This window comes from Lithobates pipiens, unplaced genomic scaffold (genome assembly GCF_037356315.1).
Source record: "Lithobates pipiens isolate NorthernLeopardFrog02 unplaced genomic scaffold, aLitPip1_a1.2 Scaffold_28, whole genome shotgun sequence".
Classification (NCBI taxonomy): domain Eukaryota; kingdom Metazoa; phylum Chordata; class Amphibia; order Anura; family Ranidae; genus Lithobates; species Lithobates pipiens.
The window spans coordinates 64390026-64416159 of NW_027507789.1; the positions used below are offsets into that span (position 1 = coordinate 64390026).

The 26134-nt window shown below is 44.0% G+C and overlaps 1 protein-coding gene across 5 annotated transcripts in view; it reads right to left on the minus strand.

Moving 5' to 3' along the window:
• SLC16A5 (solute carrier family 16 member 5) overlaps positions 1-26134 on the minus strand; it is a 163753-nt gene that overhangs the window by 42233 nt on the left and 95386 nt on the right. For 3 of the 5 annotated variants that reach the window (XM_077459324.1, XM_077459326.1, XM_077459325.1), the window contains one exon: positions 18201-18409. In XM_077459324.1, the coding sequence (XP_077315450.1) occupies positions 18201-18409 (209 nt within the window). Of the gene's footprint in view, positions 1-18200; positions 18410-25012; positions 25173-26134 lie in introns of those variants that run through there. The other 2 variants (XM_077459327.1, XM_077459328.1) reach the window with 2 other exon arrangements.

The window sequence follows — 26134 nt, forward strand, 5'->3', positions numbered from 1 at the left end:
AAGGTAGAACGGCTAATGGCTAGTGAGGGGGGGTTTTGGTGGCCATCGGGGGTTGGCCGGGTGGGGGTGGGGGTGTATTTGGCCGGCATGGGTGAGACCTGTCAAAGTTGGCTGGTCTGGATGAAGTCCAGGGCCAATTTTTGTCCCGGTCCAGCCCTGGAGACGAGCGGGTGGACGAGCAGAGATGACATCATCTCTCTCTCCGCCCGCCCATCACCACTCTTCTGCCTTCACAGCCGGGACTTCAACATGGAAGCGATGTGAGTCGGGGAGCAGAGAGATGACATCTCTCACTGCCTGCCACACCTCAGCGCTCTTCTGCCGTCACAGCGCGGGCCTTTTAAATGTCAGGTATGCGGCAGGGAGCAGAGAGATTACATTATCTCTCACTGCCCGGCCCGCATCTCTGCTCTCCTGCCCATACTAATTGGCCAGTGCTGCCAGCCTGCCACCAGGGCAAAATGCATATTTGGTGGCACTGGCTGGCATGGCAAGTGACAATCTGCTAATGGTGGCAAGTGACATTTTGATGATAAGTTGTGGGATGAATTTGAGGTCAGGCACTACACTACTACTAGAAACAGAGAAACAGAGAAATGAGAGTTAAAACAGAATACTTTATATTATAAAGTATTCTGTTTTAACTCTCATTTCTCTGTTTCTAGTTGTAGTGCCTGACCCCAAATTCATCCCACAACTTAACATCAAAATGTCACTTTCTGTCTAGTGTTAATTGTCACCCTTGATCCATCCTGCTCACATAGATAGCTGTTTCTGTAGCTGTATACTCTGCATGATTCTTAGTCCCTGTGGACTTTGTTGGTAACCCAGTTACCCTTTGTGGATCCCTGTCCACTTTAACCATTAATCTAGGGGCTCAGTATAGGCGGAACCGCACCTTTGGTTCATATATAGCGCTCCTCTTGTGCTGGGCATTTTTGGAGGGTCTCTTACCCTTCATTCCCTTAATTTAATGCTCATAATGACTGTCCAGTTTTCTACATGTGCCTATACCCTATTGCCTCTAAACTACTTTATCTAGCAGATGTACTACATATACCTGTGAACAGCACTATTCTTTCCTTTCTTATCTATAACACTCCGATGGACAGTAGACAGTGACAACATAACATATAACCACCAATCAATACAGTTTGATTAAGGGGAGTAAAATTGGTACCCTTTGTCCCAAAAATGCCTTACCGATCAAGGAAGTCTGATAACTCAAATGTAAGCAAAAGGCTTACCTCAGCCGACTGATTATCAGAAATTCCCGGATCGTCTCAAGCTCCTCGTTTTCGATACTCTGAGTCACCTGGAAACCACTCCTAGGCAAAGCTCCCCACCTTACTTTGATATTTTGTATATAGGCAACTCCTATCCTCATATTGATTAGTGGTTCCAAATTAATAATAACTACTGCAGGAGGGAACAGACACAAAAGATACACTCAGCATCTTTCCAAATAACTGTTCTACTTTATTATGACGCAATTGAAGGTTTTTATTACGGGTGCAATGGATCGCCACCGATCCGTGATCCAAACGGGTCAACCTGTTTGGATCGGCACACCACGAGATCCGCGGAGCGCTCCGCTGCCTCGGCCATAGGAAAGGCTTTGGCCTAGCTCCAGAACGGGGGCGATCTTGGTACAACCGGTGGCGGCCGCTGTCTCATCAGAAAGTGATGTTTTGTCGCTGCCGCCATCTTGCTACACCCCACACTCCTGCACAGTAATGATAGAGTGAGAAGGGGGCAAGCGGACATCTTGTTACACCCACCAGAGTTTTAGATTTCAGTTATTTTCAACACAAAACGGAGCTTATATGCTTAAATACAGTATTTGTAAATCCGACGGACTGTTTAGATGTTTTAAAAGCAGCAGCAAACATACATGACCTTACATGGTTGCTAATGTGAGAGAACACCTCTGATTTTCAAATTTAACATTTAGTTAAATAGTCCCCATCAGAAGCCCCCTTCACATCAGAGATCCCCATCAGAAGCCCACTTCACATCAGTGTGTCCCCATCAGCAGCCCCCTTCACATCAGAGAGTCCCCATCAGCAGCCCCTTCACATCAGAGTCCCCACCAGCAGTCCCCTTCACATCAGAGTTCCCATCAACATTCCCCTTCACATCAGTGTGTCCCCAGAGAGTCCCCATCAGAAGCCCCCTTCACATCAGAGAGTCCCCATCAGCAGCCCCCATTCACATCAGAGAGTCCCCATCAGCAGCCCCCATTCACATCAGAGAGTCCCCATCAGCAGCCCCCATTCACATCAGAGAGTCCCCATTAGCAGCCCCCTTCACATCAGAGAATCCCCATCAGCAGCCCCCTTTACATCAGAGAGTCCCCATCAGCAGCCCCCTTCACATCAGAGTCCCCACCAGCAGCCCCTTTCACATCAGAGAGTCCCCATCAGAAGCCCCCTTTACATCAGAGAGTCCCCATCAGCAGTCCCCTTCACATCAGTGTACCCATCAACAGTCCCCTTCACATCAGAGTCCCCACCAGCAGCCCCTTTCACATCAGAGTCCCCATCACCAGCCCCCTTCACATCAGAGTCCCCACCAGCAGCCCCCTTCACATCAGAGTCCCCACCAGCAGCCCCCTTCACATCAGAGTCCCCTTCAGCAGTCCCCTTCACATCAGTGTGTCCCCATCAGCAGCCCCCTTCACATCAGAGTCCCCATTAGCAGTCCCCTTCGCATCAGAGTGTCCTCCCTCTCCTCCCCCTCCCACATGTACTCACAGTTTTAAAGGCAGCTTGTCTTTCCTCTCTCCAGTCATGTGATAACAAGTGAGAAGGGGAGAGAGGAAGGAAAGTCTGCCGACTATCTATCTCCCCCTGCAGGCTGGAGAGAGCATAATGCCTAATGCTCTCTCCAGCTAGTGAAGGAAGCAGCTCCTCCTGACAGGAGTGAAATCGCAATCACTCACTGTCAGAGAGGAGCAGCTCCTGGACTGCACCTGAAACTCCCGGTAGTCCATGCCTGAGCCTGGGAGATGTATAAACCCCAAACAGGACTTTTCCTTCCCAGCTCTCTCTGGGATATACACTATATAAATTTGAATATATTGCAGCAAAGCAATCCTTGGATGGGGTGGATGCAGTCATGTTCTTTTTTTAGGCTTTATTTTACTTTATTTCCAGTGGCGGCTGGTGGAATATTTTTTTGTTGGGCGACGGCAAACAATCCTCAAGGTGTCACCCCAAACCCCCCCCCCCCCCCCAGCGGTCAGGTCGCAGGCACCCCTCTATGGTCCATAACAGAGGGATGTGGTTTTGTAGTCCTTAGAACTAACCAAGAACAATGGAGCTGATAAAGGAAGCAAATAGGAGAAGTTCATTGTTAAGGTTTACATCCACCTTAAATATAAATAGTAAAATGCAAATCATTTTATAAGTGTCACAAACACATTTAAATAGTATCTATGACCACGGAATAACTTGATATGTTGAAATGCTGACACTGTGTACACAGCTTATGTCATTGAATGCATTCATTGTTCTCAGTCTGCAAATGTCTGTGAAAGAACAATGTGCTTCATTACCTGAAGTATACATTCTAATGTTTTCTAGTCTCTAATGCCGCATACACACGATCAGAATTCTCGCCAGAAAAGCCTTGGATGGTTTTTCCGACGGAATTCCAATGGAATTCCGCTCAAGCTTGTGTTGCCTACACACAGTCACATCAACCCTCAAGAATGCAGTGAGGTACAACACTACGACAAGCCGAGAAAATGAAGTTCAATGCTTCCGAGCATACGTCGAACTGTTTCCGAGCATGCGTAGGAATTGCTACAGACGATTGGAATTTCCGATCAAAACTTTTTCCGTCTGAAAAATTGAGAACATGCTCTCAGTCTTTTGCTGGCCGAAATTTCGGCCAGCAAAAGTAAGATGGGGCATTTTCCGATGAAAAGCTCTCGTCGGTCTTTTGCTGGCCGAATTTCCAATCGTGTCTACGTGGCATAAGTCCGCTGCCAACACTGCTACTACATCAAGTGATATTTCAAAGAGTTTTTTCATATATTTTTAGGCACCACAGGTATTAAAAAGTGGATCTAAACCCAAATGTAAACATTTAACCCTTTCATGACTAAGCCTATTTCTGACATTTGGTGTTTACAAGTTAAAATCCGTATTTTTTGCTAGAAAATTACTTACAGCCCCCAAATATTTTATATATATATATATATATATATATATATATATATATATATATATATATAGCAGAGAATCTAGAGAATAAAATGACGATTGTTTCAATATTTTATGTCACACGGTATTTGTGCAGCGGTGTTTTAAACGCAACTTTTTGGGAAAAGGGACATTTTCATGAATAAAAAAAAAACGAAACAGTAAAATTAGCCCAATTATTTTTGTATAATATGAAAGATGATGTTACACCGAGCAAATATATACAAAACATGTCAGGTTTTATAATTGCACGCACTCCTGGAATGGTGACAAACTACGGTACCTAAAAATCTCTGTAGGCGACGCTTTACATTTTTTTTTTACAGTTAGCAGGTTAGAGTTACAGAGGAGGTCTAGTGCTAGAATTATTGCTCTCGCTCTGACGATCGTGACGATCGCTCACATGTGCGATTTGAATGCCGTTTACATATGCGGGTGCAACTTCCGTATGCGTTTTCTTTGCTGCACAACCTCGCGGGGATGGGGGCGCTTTAAAAAAAAAAACATTTTTTTTTCATTTTATTTTAAAAAGTTAAAAAATTGTGATCACTTTTATTGATGTCACAAAGAATGTAAACATACTTTGTGTCAGTAATAGGTGGTAACAGATACTCTTTATGGAGGGATCGGGGGTCTAAAAGATCTCCAATCCGTCCTTTGCACTTCAAAATATTCAGATCGCCATTTTCAGCCATTCAGAATACTTTATATTTAAATTTTTTTTTTAAACCGACACCATTGGCAGCCAAGTAAACAGGAAGTGATGTTGTGACGTAGTTTCCGGCTTTGTTCTAGTCTGCCGCCAGAAGAAGCAGATTGTCGTTTGGGCTTCCCGGTGGGACGGGAGGCCAGGGATGAGCGGCAGGAGGGGGGGATGTCCCCTCCCGCTCCTCCGGGATAACAGACATTTTTTTTTTTGGTGTGAGATTCACAGGCTCTGTATGGGGAGGCTCTGTGAATTTGTGGCTCTTTCAGGGTCTGCTGCATCATTGCTAGCCAAGGTTTCACTAACCACCTATCACCCACGTGCAGGATGAACCTCTGAGCCAGTACATGGGGTTGCTCTGGGTTAGTTGCCAGCCTCTCCAGCACCAGGAGCCTCAGGCAGCCTGCTGAGTCTTTCAGTTCCACAGCTTGGTGGCCGCCTCTCCAGCCCCTGAATAATTTCAGCTCTTATCACGTTACAGACAGGTCAGGGCACGTACAGTCTGGTTCATCCAGCCCATTTGGAAAAACAAAATCTCACGGTTGCCTTTCCATTACAGGTTCACCTTTCTTTCTCCCACCAGAGAGCACACGTTTCACTCTGTTCAGGTGGTTACACGTTTGGTTGTTGCATTAATTGTTAAAAAAAAAAAAAAAAAAAAAATGCTTGTAAATTCCATCGCTTATTCAACACATACGTCATGATGTTGTTACAGGTGGATTCTTCATTTACGTTCAGGAACGGCAAGGTGTGTTCTGTATATCTTATGGTCATGGGTCATATAGCTAATTACATCACATACCAGGATCTGTCACAACTTCAGATCCATACGGGCAGAAGTATTGTAATAGTTATGCTGCATACACACGATCAGACAATCTGGCGGACTTGGTCTATTTCCCAGACTTTTTTTCCCCCAAAAGTCTGGCAGACTTAGAAAGTAGTTTTGAATCAAAAATTGTCCGCCAGACTGAGAGCCCGGCAGACAATCCGGCCATCTGTGTGCTAGTTCGCTGGACTTTTGAAATGAACAGACTTTCCCGCACACTGAGAAAAGTCAGTTCATTTTGAACGCGGCTCCAGGTAGACGGGACTAGAGCAGGAGGTCAATGTCGCCGCCTTTGGCGGCGAGATTGACACGACGCTGGCCCTGTCACCTAGTATGGACTTAAAGGGGAAGCCCTACGCCAAAAAAACGGCGTGGGGGTCCCCCCCAAGATCCATATAAGACCCTTATCCGAGCACGCAACCCGTACGGTCAGGAAAGGGGGTGGGGACGAGCGAGCGCCCCCCCCCTCCTGAGCCGTACCAGGCCGCGTGCCCTCAACATGGGGGGTGCTTTGGGGAAGGGGGGCCCTGTGCCCCCCCACCCAAAAGCACCTTGTCCCCATGTTGATGAGGACAAGGGCCTCTTCCCGACAACCCTGGCCGTTGGTTGTTGGGGTCTGCGGGTGGGGGGCTTATCGGAATCTGGGAGCCCCCTTTAATAAGGGGGCCCCCAGAAACCGGCCCCCCACCCTATGTGAATGAGTATGGGGTACAATGTACCCCTACCCATTCACCCAGTGAAAAAAAAATGTAAATAAAACACAACACAAGGGTTTAAAATAATTTATTGCACAGCTCCGGGGGTCTTCTTCCGTCTTGGGGGGGGGGGTCTTCTCGCCGGACTCCTTCGCTATCTTCTGCTCTTTTGCTAGCTCTTTTACTAGCGGAGGAGCCCAGCTTTCTTCTTTGTCGCCATCCGGGGGTCTTCTTCCAACTTTGGGGGTCTTGTCCCCCTCTTCGGGGGTCTTGTCCCCCTCTTCGGTTCTTCTTGCCGGGCCTCCACTTTCTTCCTATAGCTCTTTTACTAGCGGTGGCTTGGTCTTTTGTCGCTGCCGCCTCTTCTTCCGACTTCGGGGGTCTTGTCCCTCTCTTCGGTTCTTCTTGCCGCGCCCCCGCTTTCTTCTTCCAGCTCTTTTATTAGTGGTGGCCCGGTCTTCTGTCGCCGCTGTCGCCGCCGCCTTCTCTTCTTCTTCCTTGAGATGTTGAGTCGACGCTGTCTCTGGCCACAATGACAGGGACGTGTTGTGCGGTGACTTATATAGGGACAATGGGCGGAGTCACCGGGTGATGTCCCCGCCTCTTATGATGTCACAGTCCCAGAGGATGTGGGCAAGTCTGCTCGTTCGGAAAGTCCGGCGGACTTTGCGGCAGTTTGTCCGCCAGACTAAGTCCACCGGATAGTCTGATCGTGTGTATGCAGCATTACAGTCTTCTCGCCTGTAATCATACGTCATACATTGCACGTCACTGCACATTCTTATTTTCTGCCTACCACGGTCTGTAGATTTTAAGCTCAGAGTGTTCGTTTTTAATGGTCTGTCTTGGCATAGCAGTTGACTCTAGCTTGCTTACTGCATACACACAGGGGTTACAGTCACTAGATTCACCCTCACGTGCTGTTCCTGTTTGCTTTGTTTACAGCACCTACATTTTTTCATACAGAGTAATGCCGCGTACACACGACCTGACTTTTCAACATCAAAGGTCCGACGGAACAATTCCGGCAGACTATTCGATCATGTGTGGGCTGCAGCGGACTTTTGATTTGCAAAAGTCTGACAGACTTTAGAAATGGAACATGTTTCAAATTTTTCCGCCAGAACTCCGCTGGACCCAGTTCCTACCGAGAAATCCGCTCGTGTGTATGCTAGTCCGACGGACAAAAACTGACGCTAGGGCAGCTATTGGCTACTGGCTATGAACTTCCTTATTCTAGTCTGGTCGTACGTCATCACGTTCGAATCCGTCGGACTTTGGTGTGATTGTGTGTGGCCAAGTCCGTTCATTCGGAAAGTCCATCAGAACTCTGTCAGAACTCCGTCAAAAATCTGTCTGTTTGGTTTGGTCTGATGGTCTCTAGTTGGTTTATCTACAGATTTGAACATTTTGCACGTATCAGAGTGTAACGAATTTGCCTTCATCCCTCCTACTCCAGTTAGGGGGTTCCGAGCACAGCAGCGCTCCATCGCTAAGGAACTGAACTGGACCATACCGAAACTCATAGCAGAGCTCCAATGCAGGGGCATTCCGTTTTCAGCCATGGCCAGGAAAGCGGAGTTGTTTAGACTTTTGTTTTCAAGCCCATCCCAGCCTCAACCATCCACTAGTGCAGAGCATGTCTCCTTGCTCACATCACTAACCAAGATTCATACAGTTCTAAATACTCCCTACTTCAGTACAACTGCTGCAAGATAGGATGGACGTGTTTGAGGCCCGCCCAGCCGCAGTGGAAGTTTTAGCTGCTCCCATAGCTTCTGTGCAAGCTGGCATCTCGGCAGGTAATACCAGTGTGCCGTTGCCTGTAGCTGTCCCTTTACCACTAGTAGTGCTGCCTTCCATGTCCCCTGCGCACTTCATCCCCGCTAACCTCAAAAAAGACATGTTCTATGACTATCACCGGTCTTTTTCGGCAAAAGCCGCAGCTACATGGGCACAGTTTCATATGGTCACATGTTGGAGCAATATCGACATGGAGCTTTTCTCTAGGCCCTTTGTCAATCAGAAATCTCCAACATGTGGCAATTGCCAGTGTCAGCTCACACCACAAATTGGTGTCCCAACTTGGAACATTCCTTGCCTACAGATTCCAGGCAGGTGTCCAATGCATCCTCCACATGGCCACCGGGTCAAGTAGATAAACTTGGCAGGCCCATTCATTTTCTAGGCAAAGCACAGCTATGTAATCATTTCAATTACATGGTCTGTAATTATAATCAATGCAGACTCCTTCATATCTGTGCCAAGCACACCCCAAGTCAGCCTGTCCTCTCAAGTTGTCCAGCTCTTCCTGACTGAGCCAAGTTAACATCTCCCAGTTAGGTTTCTGGTTGGTAAACCATCCATCCTCAGCTCTTAGACAATTCCTCATTGAAGGGTTTTCCGATGGTTTTCATATGGATCTCATCACATTGCCATTGGAGTCTTTTGAATGTCCTAACTTGTTATCTGCTGGAAGCAATGCTCGGTTAGTAGATGAATTGGTACGGGTTAAGGTATCCAAGGGTTTTGTCATATGGCCGTTTCTCTCTTCGCCTTTCAGCATGTGGCGGGTTAGTCCTATTGGTATGTTGAAGGGTAAATTTTCAAATAAATACCGGTTGATCCATGACTTGTCTGCTCCTCATTCCGCCCGCATACCTAGCCTTAATCCTCTTATCCCATCGGGAGAGTTTTCACTGCAATATTTACCAGTGGATTTGTCCATTCAGCCCATTTTGCAGACAGGTGGTTGTCCAAAGCTAATATATCTGATGCTTTTAAACTTCTCCCCAACAAACTAGCTCTCTGGTTTGAGCAATATTATTTTGCCACAAAATTGACCTTTGGGTCCAAGAGCAGTCCTTGGCTTTTCAATACTCTTGCCTCAGCTCTCAATTGGATATTGTCCAACTGCAAAAGTTGTCATAAGGTCATTCATTATCTAGATAATTTTTTTCCGCTAGAGAGCCCTGCGCAGTCTCCCAGGGATCTGGCATCACTTACGGAACTGTTTGCTCATTTAAACGTCCCCATGGCTGCTCACAAAGTGGAAGGTCCTTCCAATGTTATTACCTTTTTAGGTATTACGCTAGATACAAATAGCATGATCGCAAGTTTGCCCCAGGAGAAGCTTGATAGGATACGAGGGACAATTTGCAATCTAGTCAGGTCCCCCATTTGCTCCAAGGAATTACAGTCACTCTTGGGCATGCTCAATTTTGCCATGATGTTTATTCCTCAGGGCAGGTCATTTGTTTCAAGGTTATTGGCTCTCCTACCTTTGTGTCAGGACACAGATTCAGCTGTCAGTCTGCAAGCTGATGCATGTGCGGATCTGACCATGTGGGACCGGTTCTTGGGCATGTGGAACGGTATCTCCATGTTTATCAATCTACCTACTGCCATATCCCCCAGAATTTTCTCTGATGCCACAGCCTCAGTGGGTTTTGTGGCAATTTTTGGATGTTAATGGTTAGCTGGTCCATGGCCCCATGGCCCCAGAAAGGTGTGAAATGTATCCGATAGTTGCAGCTGCAGTCACATGGGGTCACACGTGGTCTGGTCACACAATCATTTTATTTACTATTATTTTGGCCACAGCCGAAATTATCAAAAAAGGAAGATCCGGGTCCCTCCTCATAAGGTTTTGACAGGTTGACATGGTTGGGTCTCGTGCATAAATTTCATTTTCAGGGAGAGTTTATCAGTGGTGTCAACAATGTGGCACCTGAGGCTTTATCTCGGTTTGATTTTCGGTCTTTCTTCCTACAGCACCTAGAGGCAGATCCAGTGGCCAAGCCAGTTCCTCCTTTCTCCTTGCTGACAATGGATTAGGTGTGCTCAGGGTGCATGCCCCCATCCTGGTGAATTCTTCATTGTCAAGGAATACTCTCAGGGTGTACAAGACAGCTTAGAAGTGATTGATGGATTCATGACCCTCTATCCCTATGACAAGATGGGGGATGTCAAGCACATGATGGCTTTTGCTGCTTATTGTCATGGCAAATTGTCCCTTTCATTCAATACCATCAAGTTGTACTTCTCAGGTATTTAGCACTTCGGTCACATTAGGATCCTGACAGACCATGCTTTTTTGTGGCTCATCCTATTAAAGCCATTTTGAAAGGTATCAAGTGAAGTCAGGTACAGTCATGTCTGACACGTTTGCCTATCACCGGACAAAGGTTCCAAGGAATGTCAGATTTGTTATCTCATATCTTATTTCTTAAAGCAGCCATTTACTTAAGTTATTTTGGTTTCCTCAGACCCAGGGAAGTATCTATAGCCAGCCGCAATGCACCAGTACTTCTTAAAGGTAGTCTCACCAGATTTCCTGATCATTGTTCTCTACAACTCCCCAATAACAAAAACCATCAGACAGGTCAGGGGTTTGTTTTCAACTATTACCCTACCAACACCAACCTGTGTCCAGTTAATGTATTGGGACAACTTTCCTCCATGTTCGCTACAGCTCCTCACGACAGCCCATTACTCCCTTTTCCTATGCAGCCTCTTGCCTCCAAACAATTTATTGCACACATCTGAACTCTTCTTTCCAAATTAAGTATTAATGCAAAACAGTTTTCAGGTCATCTAATCTGCATCCGCAGCATCCAAGGAAGGGGTCCCATCCCACGTTATCAAATACATGGGGCGTTGGAAGTCGTCATGTTATAGTCAATATATTCCCGATTTGCATGAGGAAGTTAAACAAGCTTTTTCCATACTGCTTGATTAGTTGTTTCATGTTCTTCCATTAAACATTACATTGCTGCACCTACTTCATGTATTTTTTGCCCTCTTTTAAGCATACTGTCCTACACGACCATGGCACACCTCAGGTTGCCGTAGTTGGGTTAAACAGTCATTTCCAGTATCTAGACTCTGACTACAAGTTAGAAGGCTGGCCATTGGCTAGCCTGAGTTTGTAGGAGGAGTTTGGGGCTTATAATCCCCCCTCCTGCCCTACAGTCTCGTCGGCTAGCATTTCCGGGGTCCCTCCCACCCGTACCCCATATATTTCTCATTTCATTCTCAGGGTATACCCTCTTTTAAGCATACTGTCCTACGTGACCATGGCACACCTCAGGTCGCCGTAGTTGGATTAAAGCATCATTCCCAGTATCCAGACTCTGACTACAAACAGTTTTTAATCACAAACCCGAGTCCATACCAGCTGATTTCCTATTTTCTCTCTAGATCAGAGGTCTCCAAACTGCGGCCCGCTTGCTAAATGTGGCCCTTTGTTTGCCTTTTGGGGCACTATTCCTCATACTGACACCAATGATGTAATTTCTTTACTCCCACTGACCACCAAACCTATGGTATTGTTTACCCCCACCAATGTCAGGGCATTTTCAAGTCCCACTGGCCACAGATCGGCCCTTTGTTTCGAAAGTTTGGAGACCCCTACTCTAGATGAAGGAGAGGTATGACAATATTTGCACAGTTATTCATCAAGTGCATATTTCCAAGTAAAAATGCACTACAATTAATCTTAGGACAAGCAAACACAATATTATACCCAATTTTTGGTAAAATATAAAATATGGGGTTGCGTTGAGTAAATAAGATAGCAAACTTGTCAAATCCTAATATGGAATTGGAAATAACTACAGTACTCAAAATGCTATATAGGTGATGTAATATTACTCTCACTCCGAGGTTCTCGTCAATACCACACATGTGTGGTGGAATTGATGTTTACATACAGTACATGTACTTGCTCTACACTGCAATCTCTATATGGGGTGTCTGTGGAGGTGACGCAAATGCTTTAACCACTTAAGCCCCGGACCATTTTGCAGCTAAAGGACAAGAACAATTTTTGCGATTCGGCACTGGGTCGTTTTAACTGACAATTGTGCGGTCATGCGACATGGTACCCAAACAAAATTGGTGTCCTTTTTTTCCCCACAAATACAGCTTTCTTTTGGTGCTATTTGATCACCTCTGCGATTTTTATTTTTTGCGCTATAAACAAAAATAGAGCTAAATTTGGAAAAAAATGCAATATTTTTTACTTTTTGCTATAATAAATATCCCCAAAAAATATATAAAAAAACATATTTTTTCCTCAGTTTAGGCCAATACGTATTCTTCTACATATTTTTGGCAAAAAAAAAAATCGCAGTAAGCTTTTATTGATTGGTTTGCGCAAAGGTTATAGCGGCTTCAAAATAGGGGATATTTTTATGGCATTTCTATTACAATTTTTTTTTTTACTAGTAATGGCGGCAATCAGCGATTTTTATTGTGACTGCGACATTATGGCGGACACGTCGGACAATTTGCACACATTTTTGGGACCATTGGCATTAATACAGCGATCATTGCGATTAAAAATGCATTGATTACTATTAAAAAAATGTCACTGGCAGTGAAGGGGTTAACACTAGGGGGCACAGTAGGGGTTAAGTGTGACCTAATGTGTGTTTATTTACTCTAGGGGGCGTGGCTTGGTGTGTGACATCACTGATCGTCGTTCCCTATGACAGGGAACAGACGATCAGTGACAAGCTCACTAACCCCCCTGACGGTATTCCCGAGTGTGGCTCGGGGTGAGATTTTTGTACCATTAGCGGTAACCCCGAGCCACACTCGGGATTGCATCGCTGGATCCAGAAAGAGATAACTTACCTTATCTCCGGGATCCCGCGATGTATCCCCACTGTGTACGGCGGCCGGACCCTCCGCCCGATGCACTGTGTGCCCTGGCTTCCGTTCCCTGCGAGCGTAGCGATGCAGGGAGGTGGAACCAGCGCCAAATTCAAAAAGTTAAAAACACAAAACACACTGATACATTGTAATCCTCTTGGATTACATTACTAAATAAAATAAAAATGGCCTTAGCTTGCCCCCATAGCTTTATCCAGTGCCCCTGCCTGCAGTTTTACTGTACTTTGTGTCTGGAAACTGCAGAGCGACCATGGCATCAAAAAAGCGCGCCTCTACCTCAAAAGTGGCATATGACCTGTTTGAAAACAGCGATGCAGAATCGCTTGCAGAAGTGAGTGATAGCGATTCGTGGGGAAGTTCGTCTTCAGGCACGGAAAGCGATTTTAGCGATCATCCTGCGACTTTGCCCAGTGATGTGCGGACTTGGTGCTCAATTGATTGCAGTACGGAGCATGCAGCGCCCCCAAGATTTCCATTTACTGGAACACCTGGTATCAAAGTGGATGTGGATGACAACCCATTGGCATATCTCCAACTCTTTTTGACCAATGAGGTTATAGAAAAAATTGTTATGGAGACAAATCGGTACCAGGAACAACAAGCTGCTACGCATCAGAGGTTTGCAAGGAGCAGAAAGTGGGAACCAGTAACCAAGGAGGACATCTGGAAGTTTCTGGGCCTCATAATTCTACAGGGAGTGGTTGGGAAGCCCCTGCAGAAGTGGTACTGGACCACCAACAAATTGCTAGAAACTCCTTTTTTTGGCACCGTCATGTCGGAGTACAAATTTTCCCTTATTATGAAGTACCTGCACTTTGAGAATAATGAGGAATTCGACGAGACTTCTCATCCAGCACCAAAACTAAAAAAGATTTGGGGGCTTTACCAAATGATTCAGCAAAATTTCCAGAAGACCTATGTACCCGACAGAGACATCAGTATCGACGAAAGTCTCATGGCCTACAAAGGAAGACTCAGCTGGATACAGTTTATTGCATCCAAGAGGGCACGTTTTGGAATAAAATCATTCATGCTCTGTGAATCCAGCACTGGGTACATATGGAATTCCATACTTTACACCGGGAAAGGAACCAAGTTCAATGAGAGATTCGGTAACTATGGACTGGCAACCGCTTCCGTGCTTACTCTGATTGAACCGCTGCTGAATCAGGGCTACTGTGTAACCACAGACAATTTTTACAGTTCTCCAGAACTCTATGAGTTCCTTTTGCAGCATAAAACAGATGCATACGGGACCGTTAGAGGTAACCGGCGTGTCTTGCCACCAACCTTTGTCAATAAAAAGCTCAAGGCAGGAGAAATAGTTGCCTGGCAAAAAGGAAAAATGATGGCACTGAGATGGCGCGACAAAAAAGACGTGTGCCTAATGAGTACCATTCACAACACCTCTACTGTCATGGTACAAACAAAAGGTGGAAAAGACATCATGAAGCCCCAAGTCGTGATGGACTACAACCATACTATGGGAGGTGTTGACCGTGCTGACCAGGCCATGATTTTTTACCCAGCCATGAGGAAGCAACAGAAAAAATATAAAAAAATCTTCAGGCACCTTCTGGAGCAGTGCCTGTGGAATGCTTTCATTCTTCTAAAAAAATAGTGACAAGCCTGTTGTTCATGTGGACTTTGGAAAGTTGCCGAACTTATTTTCCTCAGGCACCAAACACCAACGACAGTAAACAGATCTGGCCGTCGTGCTGCTGGCGTTGTGAACCCGGAACGCCTAACTGGTCGGCACTTTATGGACCACGTTCCACCAACAGAAAAGAAGGCAGCACCCACAAGGATGTGTGTCGTTTGCTGCTCTAAGCGTGACGACACTGGAAGGAAAATTCGAAAAGAAACAAGGTTCTACTGTCCTGACTGTGATGTTGGACTTTGTGCTGTACCATGTTTTAAAATTTTCCATACCAGAGAAGTTTACTGAAGCAATATGACTACCAATTTTGCACCCTTGTTTGACAAAAAAAAATTTCAGTGTTTTTGATTATATTATTTACTAAAATGTATTGAATAAAAAGTATGATTATTATTATATTATTATTTGTTATTATTTACAGTTATTTATTATATTATAATTTATGATTTTTGTGTTTCAAACTTTATCCTACCCGGGATGTCTACTAGACTTTGGTTTAAACTGATTTCAGTGAGTTATTCCTAAGAATTGCAGGCTTACAATATAAAACGCCAAATTTCCATTCAAAATAATGGTACCGCTTTCAGCACCTAAAATCCGAAATAATCATACCGCCAGGGAGGCTAAGAAGCACAGGGAGAGGTTTGTTTACACTTACCTCTCTCCATTCTTCAGCTCTGTGACCCGATCGCGGGACACCGGCTGCGATTGGGTCCGTGGGTCCCACGGCCACGGTCACGGAGCTCAGGACCGGGTCGCGAGTGCACCGCCGCCAGCGTGCGCGCAACCCACGGCTGGTCTCTTAAAGGGCAACGTACCTGTACGTGCTTGTGCCCAGCCATGAGGCGGTCCTTAAGTGCTTAAAGATTTTGCTATTTTTTTTTTTTTTTACCATTTTCACTTTTTTTTTACTTTATTGAAACATTTGGGGTCAGTTAGAGCCCCTACGTTGTTCCTGCCCACCAATGCAACTATTTACACACAGATCATGTTTGAATAGCTGCATTCTCAGCTAGAGTAGCCAAGGAATGACTGCTGTGGCCTCAGAAGTGATATAATACACATCACTCCTGGGGTCATTCATTGCTAGAGGGATTTCCTCCTCCTCTCATTGGGGGAAGCTGTTTCCCATGGTCCCAGGCTCCTTGGTGGAATGGGAAAGCCCAGGAACCAAACCCCTGGCAGGGAGAAGGAGCATACTTTGATAGCCAAAATACTGATGGTGGTGGTCTCTCAGAAGTGCCATTTTTGGTAACAGTGGGACAAGTATGGATGGATTTTTGATCTACCTCTTTCATATCATGCATTGGCAGCATATGCTTGCACTATATCTGAAGCCTATGAATTCTTCAACATTGCAGTACGGTCCATCCTGACCATACACCTAGTTTGGATTTCTTTCTTTGGACCATATCCCGCCTAGCACTCGTAGGGGCAACTATAACAAACTACTACTGCAGAGTGAATTGGGGTGGATTTTCCATCTCAATGCCACCTCACCCCCTGGCCTCAACGGGGCCTTTAATTTTAGGCCCTTTCGAGGGTTTCCAGTCTGGTGTCTGTGAACTGGATTTATGATGGCCTCTCCTGTGTTTCTATATATTACTCTTTATGTATTGTATGCAATCTGCTGATGCTGCTGACTCATTCCACACTTCTTTCTATTTTTGATTATTGACAATTACAGAGCCCAACATGTATATTAGGTAATTTTCTGCCCGAGTTTTTTACATTAATACATTACTTACCATTGATATGCCAATTCTCTTCCCATCAGGTCTATGCGGCCAACATATTTATTTGCTTATTATGTATTTTTGTGATTGTTCAAATTTTATTTTGTTAAGCTAAGTTTTTGCCATGTATTGTCTGCATACCAGCTTACACCTTTCCCATGTACCACTGGGCGGCGCATTTTCCATTTAATTTATTTTATTTATAATTTTTCCCAAAATTTGCATACTATATTATCCTCTATGTACCTTATTATGTCCATTAGGGGTCGTTGTGCTGCCCGGCGCCCGGGAGACTCGCATGCTCCCATAGTGTGTTTGGGATGCATGCGGTCATTGCGCCCATGTGGCGCAGCTCTTCTGCTGCGCCATGGTTTGTTTGCGCTCCAGTATGGAGCGCGAGCATCCGGGCCCCCCTGCACACTGGTGACGTTGTGACGCTGGACACGATCCTGCCCATCATTGGGCGGGGCCCCGCGCTGTCTCGTCAGGGGTCTCCTCAGGCTGACTGGATGCAGCCAATGGCGCTCCAGTCTGCCTCATCAGCCTCACCTGTGGAGGCAGCCGATCGGCGCCTGTCCATAGTTGACCGATATAACCCTCATGGGTTATTTAAAGCCCACACCAATGGTGTTTGGGATGCTGTGTGCTGCACACCGCTGTGTAATATCTGACGAAGGTGAGACATGTATATTGGTTACTCATATACTCATTTTGGTCGGAAAAAAGCTCTGATGGTTTTTACGACAGAATTCCGATGGGATTCCGCTCAAGCTGTCTTCCATACACACGGTCACACAAAAGTTCTTGGAACTTTTGACCGTCAAGAACGTGGTGATGTACAACACTACGACGAGCCAAGAAAATTAAGTTCAATGCTTCCGAACACGCGTCTAATTCTTTCCGAGCATGTGTAGGAATTTTGCACGTCGGAATATGTACAGACGATCAGAATTTCCGAAGGTTCACCTTCCAGCAGGACAAAGACTCTAAACATACAGCCAGAGCTACAATGTAATGGTTTAGATCAAAGCATTTTCATGTGTTAGAATGGCCCAGTCAAAGTCACCTAAATCCAATTGAGAATCTGTGGCAAGACTTGAACATTGCTGTTCGCAGACACTCTCCATCCAATCTGACAGAGCTTGAGCTATTTTGCAAAGAAGAATGGGTAAAAATGTCACTCTCTAGATGTGTAAAGCTGGTAGAGACATCCCCAAAAAGACTTGCAGCAGTAATTGCAGTGAAAGGTGGTTCTACAAAGTATTGAGGGGGGCTGAATACAAATGCACGTCACACTTTTCAGATATTTATTTGTAAAAAATTTAGAAAACCGCTTTATATTGGTCTATCACAAAAAAATACCAATAAAATACTTTTACGTGTTTTGGTTGCAACATGGGAAAATGTGGAAACGTTCAAGGGGTATGAATATTTTACGAGGCACTGCAAGTCCCCTCATATTAAAAGTCAGCAGCTACAGTATTTATAGCTGTTGCGTGTTCCTTTTTTTTGGGGGGGGGGGGGGGGCTGGAGCTCCTCTTTAACAACTGTGAGCTACTTCTAAGCTACAATAAAATACATGAAATTGCTCAAATTAAAAAATGTTAATTATTAAAATACATTGTGCAAAGAAATACATTTTGGATCATTGCTATTTATGTCTATGTAGAGAACATACTAACCTCCAGCATGCAAGACAGCTGTAATAATTGATGGAAACCAAGAGGTCTCTTGGTTGGTAGCATTAAAAGAGTTCTGGAGGTCTGTATAAAATATTCCAATGGCAGAAGGAAATCCTAAGGTCATTGCATAGGTCACCATAGAAGCACCCAGAACACACCATGCCCATGGTCCATCAGGAGTTTCCATCTTGCCTTCTCCCACAGGCAACCTGCACAAAGAGAAGATGTAATTACAATTTGTGATAACACCCATTTAGCAAAATAAGTTAACATTTTACTGACAAAATAAAATGTATCTGATGTGTTAAATTTGGTGTTGGCTTACAGAATACAATAGCCCTGCAGTGGGGAGTCATCCATCTGTGCTATTATGCCACGTACACACGATCGGATCTTGCGACAACAAATGTTGGATGTGAGCTTTTTGGTGGAAAGTCCGACTGTGCGTATGCTCCATTGAACATTTGTTGTCGAAATTTCTGCCAATAAATGTTGGCTAGCAGGTTCTCAAATTTTCCGCCAACAAATGTTTGTTGTCAGACTTGTGTATACACGATCGGAAAGTCCATCAGACAAAAGTCCACACATGCTTGGAATCAAGTACGAGACAGAAGCGATCGGTCTTGTAAAACTAACGTTCATAATAGAGACATCACGTACGCCTTGTACGTCACTAGGTTTGTAAATGTTGGCCAACATTTGGGTGACCGTGTGTATGCAAGACAAGTTGGAGCCAACATCCTTCGAACAAAAATACACGGTTTTGTTGTCGGAAAGTCTGATCGCGTGTACGGGGCATTAGTGTGGAAAGAGAAATCTGTTCGATTCCTTTTGATCAGTCTGTAGGTCGAAAAAAAAAAATACATCTGCCAGTATATAACCAGAACCAGAATTCTGGATCAGGAAGAAAGGAACTGCATTTTCAGTAAGCAAGAAAAGTATCTTAGGGCATTTTTAACCAATCAGTATAAAATCAAATAGAAGTACATGATTATAAAGAGAAATAAGATGTAAATGTATTTGTGCTTTAAGAATCACTTTTTCAGCTGTTATAAATAGATTATTTTAGGCGCATTAAAGTGTATGTCCAGCCAAAGCTTTATTTTTTTTATTTTTTAGTGTGTGGATTGAGAAGGATTAGAACCCCTGTCAGGTTTCTCCTGCTTTTTGTATGCCATGTACATAAGGTCGGAATTTCAGCCAGAGAAAAGACAGATGAGAGCTTTTCATCGGAAAATGCGACCGCGTGTATGCTCGGAATTTTGCTGGCTGAATCTCCACCAGCAAAATATTGAGAACAGGTTCTCAATTTTCTCGAAGGAAAAGGTTTCTATCAGAAATTCCGATCATGTGTATGCAATTCCAACATGCAAAAACTCACGTATGCTCAGATTCAACTACGAGATGGAAGCTATTGGCTACTGGCTATTGAACTTCCTTTTTCTAGTCCCGTCGTAAGTGTTGTACGTAGCTGCATTCTTTGACGGTCCGAATTTGTGTTGCAATATGTTGGCCGATTTATGTAGGATATTGTATTAAAGTACCATATTGAGCAGACATTCAATTGAGTTGTCCAAGCCATCTGCATTTTAACATATCAAAGGGACAGCTGAAGACCATTTGATGTGTTATATCTTATGCATATCTTTGTTTTTCTAATGCCATTCCTTATCAATACATTTTTGTTTGTTTAATTTTGACGTTTTTTGATAATGCTTGGTAGTGTATTTATTATATTTCTTTGATATTTCATTAGCTTGCACATCCCCTGAGGAAGACACTGGCGAAACATGTCGGGATAGTGTGCATAGATCATCTCTGTCATGGCTTCTTTGGACCCCATCGTTATTGAATAAACTTTTGTAATCGTTTTTACCTCTTTGTATTTGAATAAAATTGTTACTTTTTTAGGTAAATATGATATTGCTTCTGTATTATATGAATTAAGTTATTTTTGAATCTTTGCAAGCACCGTGAAAATCCCTATTTTTTCCTTTGTACCGTTAAATGTTTCTTCCTTGGGATGTGGTGCTAATAATACTATGGGTGCTCCCTGGTTATTGGACCAATCCTAACTTTATATCTTTTAATTCAAGTCTACCTAGGTGTGTATTTATTGATGATAATTAGACTTGAGCGGGGTATTCATTGGAAACATTTGGTCAACCTAGCAGAACCTCCCCCCCGTGTGAGACCAGCAGACCAGTACTTGAGAGGACTAGGAGAAATGGGACTCTGAAGGCTGGTATTTGTTGTTATTTAGAAGTCAATACAGTATATATGACAACGAAGTCTTGCAACAGATTGTTTTGGGAAGAATTGGGTTGCTGCGGAAGATTATAATAACTACTAATTAATTATGTACACACTATAATATATCACTACAATTTGGTGTGACCGTGTGTATGCAAGACAGTTTGAGCGAAATCCCATCTGAATTCTGTCGGGAAAACCATCAGAGCTTTTTCTGACCAAAATTTCCGATCGTGTGTACGCGGCATGAGGCTTTGTGTGAGAGATTTTCCCCTCACGTCATGTTAAAAATGTGTTGGTCAATATATCTGAGGCTGCGACCCCTGCACCAAAAACAACTAGGGGCTCATTCACAGATGTCAGGTCTGTTACAGTGCATTTAATGGTGTTCATGGATGTGTTATAATTAAAGGCACCGCAGTACACAAATGTACCTAATTCAAGTTACAGTGCGTTATCACAGCGGAGTGATATGAATGATCCTTTAGTAAATTTTCCGGCTCCTCGAGCCACCATAGTAGTCAGCTTGCAGGTGCTGTGCCCTTATTTCCATATTCTCAAACAAGAGGTCCTATATACTTATACATGCAGAGAGACTGAAGTTTGGTCCTATTTCTATTCCTACCCTGCACCCCGAGCCCATCATGACTATCTCTCACCATCTGACCTACAGAACAATACAATCCTGGGGTTAAAGACCCTCCAATATGTATGTAGCATGATTGACCATGCCAAAATTATAGCTCTCTTTACTGTATATTACATGTTGTACTTTACGTTGTAGGTACATAATTAAACTAAATCCAAACCAAAAAACAATATGTAATATATTGCAGTTTCAGTGGTGGCTGGTGCTCAATTTTTTATTGGAGTGGGGGCGACCAGCGCATCCCCCCAAAAAGCCACCCAGTCCCCCCCCCAACCAGCCAACCAACCCCCCCCCCACAGTCGCACGATCGTTCGCCTGTCAGGCCACCTGCCAGCCCCGCATTTACCCCAACCAGGTTGTGGCTTCGGTAGCTTCCCCCCTGCCCCTGCGTTTCCTCCCGACCAATCAGAAGTTAGTTAGTTTTTTTTCAACCAGCAGATTGAAACACTGACTTAGGCTGCCCTATATGCAGTAACAGATTTGGAGTCAACAAATTAAAGTGGTTCTAAAGGCAGAGGGTTTTTTACCTTATATGCATTAAGGTAAAAAACCTTCTGGGTGCAGCTCCCCCCAGCCCTAGGTGGGCCCATATACTCACCTGAACCCCATCCTGATCCAGCAATGTGCATGGGAGCAGTGACTCTCCCAGATCTCTATCTCCTCTTTGGCTCACACAGCAGCAGGAGCCAACCAAGCGGCTTACTATAGGAGGCACTCGGCAGGGGGGATGAGCCAGGACCACTGGTGGGGAACCCAAATCAAAGAGGATCTGGGCTGCTCTGTGTAAAACCATTATACGGAGCAGCTAAGTATAACATGTTTGTTATTTAACCACTTAACCACTTCCAGATCAGCCACTGCAGTTATACTGTGGCAGGTTGGCTCCCCTGTGCGAGCAATCGTAGCTGGACATCGGCTCTATAAGATGCTTTAGCAGGCACGCAGCAGGTCCCTGAAGCCAATGCGCATGCCCAGTGGGCGCGATGACCTCTGGGCACCCGCGATCGCTCGTGACAGAGCGAGAACTGGGATCTGTGTGTGTAAACACACAAATCCCAGTCCTCTCAGGGGAGTAGAGACAGATTGTGTGCTCCTAATAAGTAGGAACACCGATCGGTCTCCTCCCCTAGTCAGTCCCATCCCCCCACAGTTAGAGCACACCTAGGGAACACAGTTAACCCCTTCCCTGCCAGTGACATTTATACAGTAATCAACTGCTATTTTTAGCTCTGATCGATGATTTAATGTCGCTGCTCCCAAAAAAGTGTCAAAAGTTTCCGATCTCTCCGCCGCAATGTCACAGTCACGATAAAAATCGCCGATCACCGCCATTACTAGTAAAAAAAATTAATAAAAATGCCATAAATCAAAAACCTATTTTGTCGACGCTATAACTTTTGCGCAAACCAATCAATATACGCTTATTGCGATTTATTTATTTATTTATTTATTTTACCAAAAATATGTAGAAGAATACATATAGGCCTAAACTAAAGAAAAAAACTTTTTTTTTTTAAATTTTGGAAAATTTATTATAGCAAAAAGTACAAAATATTGTGTTTTTTTTTCAAAATTGTCGCTTTTTTTTGTTTATAGCGCAAATAATAAAAACCACAGAGGTGATCAAATACCACCAAAAGAAAGCTCTATTTGTGGAGAAAAAAATGACATGAATTTTATTTGAGTACACGACTGCACAATTGTCAGTTAAAGTAACATAGTGCCACATCACAAAAAAATGGCCTGGTCAATAGGGGGGTAAAGCTTTCCGGGGCTAAAGTGGTTAAAAAAAAAAATTTGAACCTTAAGGTCTCATGTACACTGCTGCTGGTAAACAGATGTTCAGAAGCAGTTGGCTGCTTTTTTCAGCTGCCCCTGAACTCATCCAATGTTATCTTATGTGTACATGTACACAGGTTCGTTTAATGTCGTTTTTAGGCAGTTGCCTTTAGAGGTTTTTCTTTGAAGGTAAAAAAATTAGTTCAAACTCTAAACGCAGTACCGGTGTTTAGCCTCTTTGCGTTTTATAGGCGTTTTTCATTTATGCTATTTTGAATAAATACATTTTTTTTTTTAAAACGCTTCTAAACGCAAATGCGGCAAAGCGCTGCTAAATGCGGCATGTAAACGCGGCAAAAAGGACATTTTAAACTTGGGTTTTTATCTGTCAATTTAAATCGTTCAGAAGTTGTAAAAACGTCCCATGTACATTAAGCCTTAGAACCACTTTTCATCTGAATCCAAGCTAACACTTTATAAACAGTTACAGCAAAAAAAAAATGTTCTTTTGAGATAAAGGTTTTACATAAATATATAAATAATTAGAAGCTGATTATTGTAAGCACCCCTGTCAGTGGTAAATGATGTGTCATTAGCCTTTTTGCTTGATAGCTTAGTCTGTTATACGAAGTTGAAAAATAGACTTACTGGCTGAATCACCGGATGAAACTAAAGGAAAAAACATGCCTTAATAAAAGAAAACAAATGCAGCCACCACATCTATAAATTGTTAAACTGCAATTCATTACGTTTGGTTTTTGGGTTTACATGCATTTTAAGCCCAGTTATCACAATGTATCTACAACTGTCATTTACAGTAGGCATCAAGGAGATCATCAGCGCTTATATATTCTTTAAACTAGGGGGGAAAAAGAAAATCACCTAAGATTAAACGTCTACAAATAGGTATAAAGACTTGAAGTCACATATATAAAATTTCACAGACCAACACATTAGGATCATCAGCCATTTAAAGTGAAGGGTTTTTTGAAGTTGGTTTTGAACTATTACCTAGACCGACGCACTTCTGCGCTCCACAACCTAGTTTACGAGGACATTCTTAAACTCAATAACACGTTGTACAAACAGGAACTTGAGCTTTACCTTACAGTCAACATGCTGGTTCTCTATTCCCGTGTATTTCCATCACACCAACATACAGACTGACGCTAAAGACTAGAGAATGGCATCAACTGTACAACTGTAATACACACGACCGGAATTTTGGTCGGAAAAGGCTCTGATGGTTTTCCCCCGACGGAATTCCGACGGGATTTCACTCAAGCTGTCTTGCATACACACGGTCACACCAAATTCCGACTGTTAAGCCCTTGTACACACGGTTTGACATTCCGACAACCAAATCCATCGGATTTTGTCCGACTGATTTTTTCCAAAACTGGTGTCGCATACACACGGTCGGACAAAGTTGTCGGTAAATCCGATCGTTCAGAACTTGATGACATTATTTCGTTACAACGGGACTACGTTCAGGCTAGTAGCCAATAGCTTTGGTCTAGGAATTTGATCTGAGCATGCGTGGCACTTTGTCCGATCGGAATTCTCTACAAATGATTGGACAAAGTCCGATCAGATCATGTTGTCGGAAAATTTTACAGCCCAGCTCTAAAACTTTGTCGGTCGGATATTCAGACGGAAACAGTCCGATGGAGCCCACACACGGTCGGATTATCTGACAACACGGTCCGCTCGGACATCGCTAAGAACGTGGTGACGTACAACACGTACAACGGGACTAGAAAAAGGAAGTTCAATAGCCAGCAGTCAATAGCTTCCGTCTCGTAGTTGAATCTGAGCATGCGTGAGCTTTTGCGCTTGGGAATTGCATACACACGAACGCATTTTCGGATAGGAACTTTTTCCGACTGAAAAATTGAGAACATGCTCTCATTCATTTGCTGGCCGAAATTCGGCCAGCAAAAGTCTGATGGAGCATACACACGATCGCATTTTCCCGACCAAAAGCTCTTATCGGTCTTTTGCTGGCCGAATTTCCGATCATGTGTACGAGGCATAACATGACAAACATCTCCCGTACAAACACATCCCGCACTTATTGTTCTCCATCCCTCTCCATTATAGATTAATGAGCATTCTTCTTTCTGCATACCTCTGAAATCCAACGCACCAACACAACCCAGCGTACAGCGGTACACTAACTATTCCACCACGTTACTTCTGCTGCTCGAGTCATCTCCCGGTCACTAAAGCTTTCTTCCTCTCTTCTACTTGTGATAACTGTTCTCCTCCCTCTAATTACGCCTGTAGAGCTCCCTCTGACAACCCCTCCCCTTCACCTGGATCCAGAGACACCTGGCGTCAGGTAATCGTGACACAGCATCTATGTAATACAAGGGCGTAGACTGAGTTCCACTGGGTATAGGGTGGGGCGTAGAGGGCATCACCCCTCACCCAGAGTAATCAAGAGGTCGCACAATCTGCCATTTCATCCAGTATTTACTAAAAGCACCATTCCCCGTGACCTGTGAATACAAAACATGAATCCAGCCAACTGCTCAGAACGGAATTCATTTTCCTGTCTTATGCCGCGTACACACACTCGGAATTCCGCTCAAACTTGGCTTGCATACACACAGTCACACAAAAGTTCTCTTCGACCGTCAAGAACGCGGAGATGTACAACACTACGACGACCCGAGAAAATGAAGTTCAATGCTTCTGATTATGTGTCGAATTGTTTCCGAGCATGCGCCAAATTTTGCGTGTCAGAATTGCTACAGACGATCCGAATTTCCGATCGAATCTTACACACAGTCACATAAAAGTTTGCAGAACTTTCGACGTACAACACTACGACGGGCTAAGAAAATTAAGTTTAATGCTTCCGAGCATGCGTCAAATTGTTTGCAAGCATGCGTAGGAATTTTCTACAGACATTCGGAAATTGAGAACACACTCTCAAACTTTTGCTGGCGGAAATTCGGCCAGCAAAATTCCGATGGAGCATACACACGGTCGCATTTTCCAACAAAAAGCTCTCTGGCCGAATTTCCAATCGTGTGTACATACTACATGTGGCATAAGTTTTATTTAATTTTTTTCTTTGCAAGTTGTTTTTTCAATAGGAAGCTGATAATGTGCGCTATATGTATTTATATATACAAAAATATTTAAAGTAGTTACAATCTGACCGTACAAACTCTGTACAATCAACATTGATTTACCAAAAGTTTCTAATATGAGGACCTACCAATCAACCAATTCCAATCAA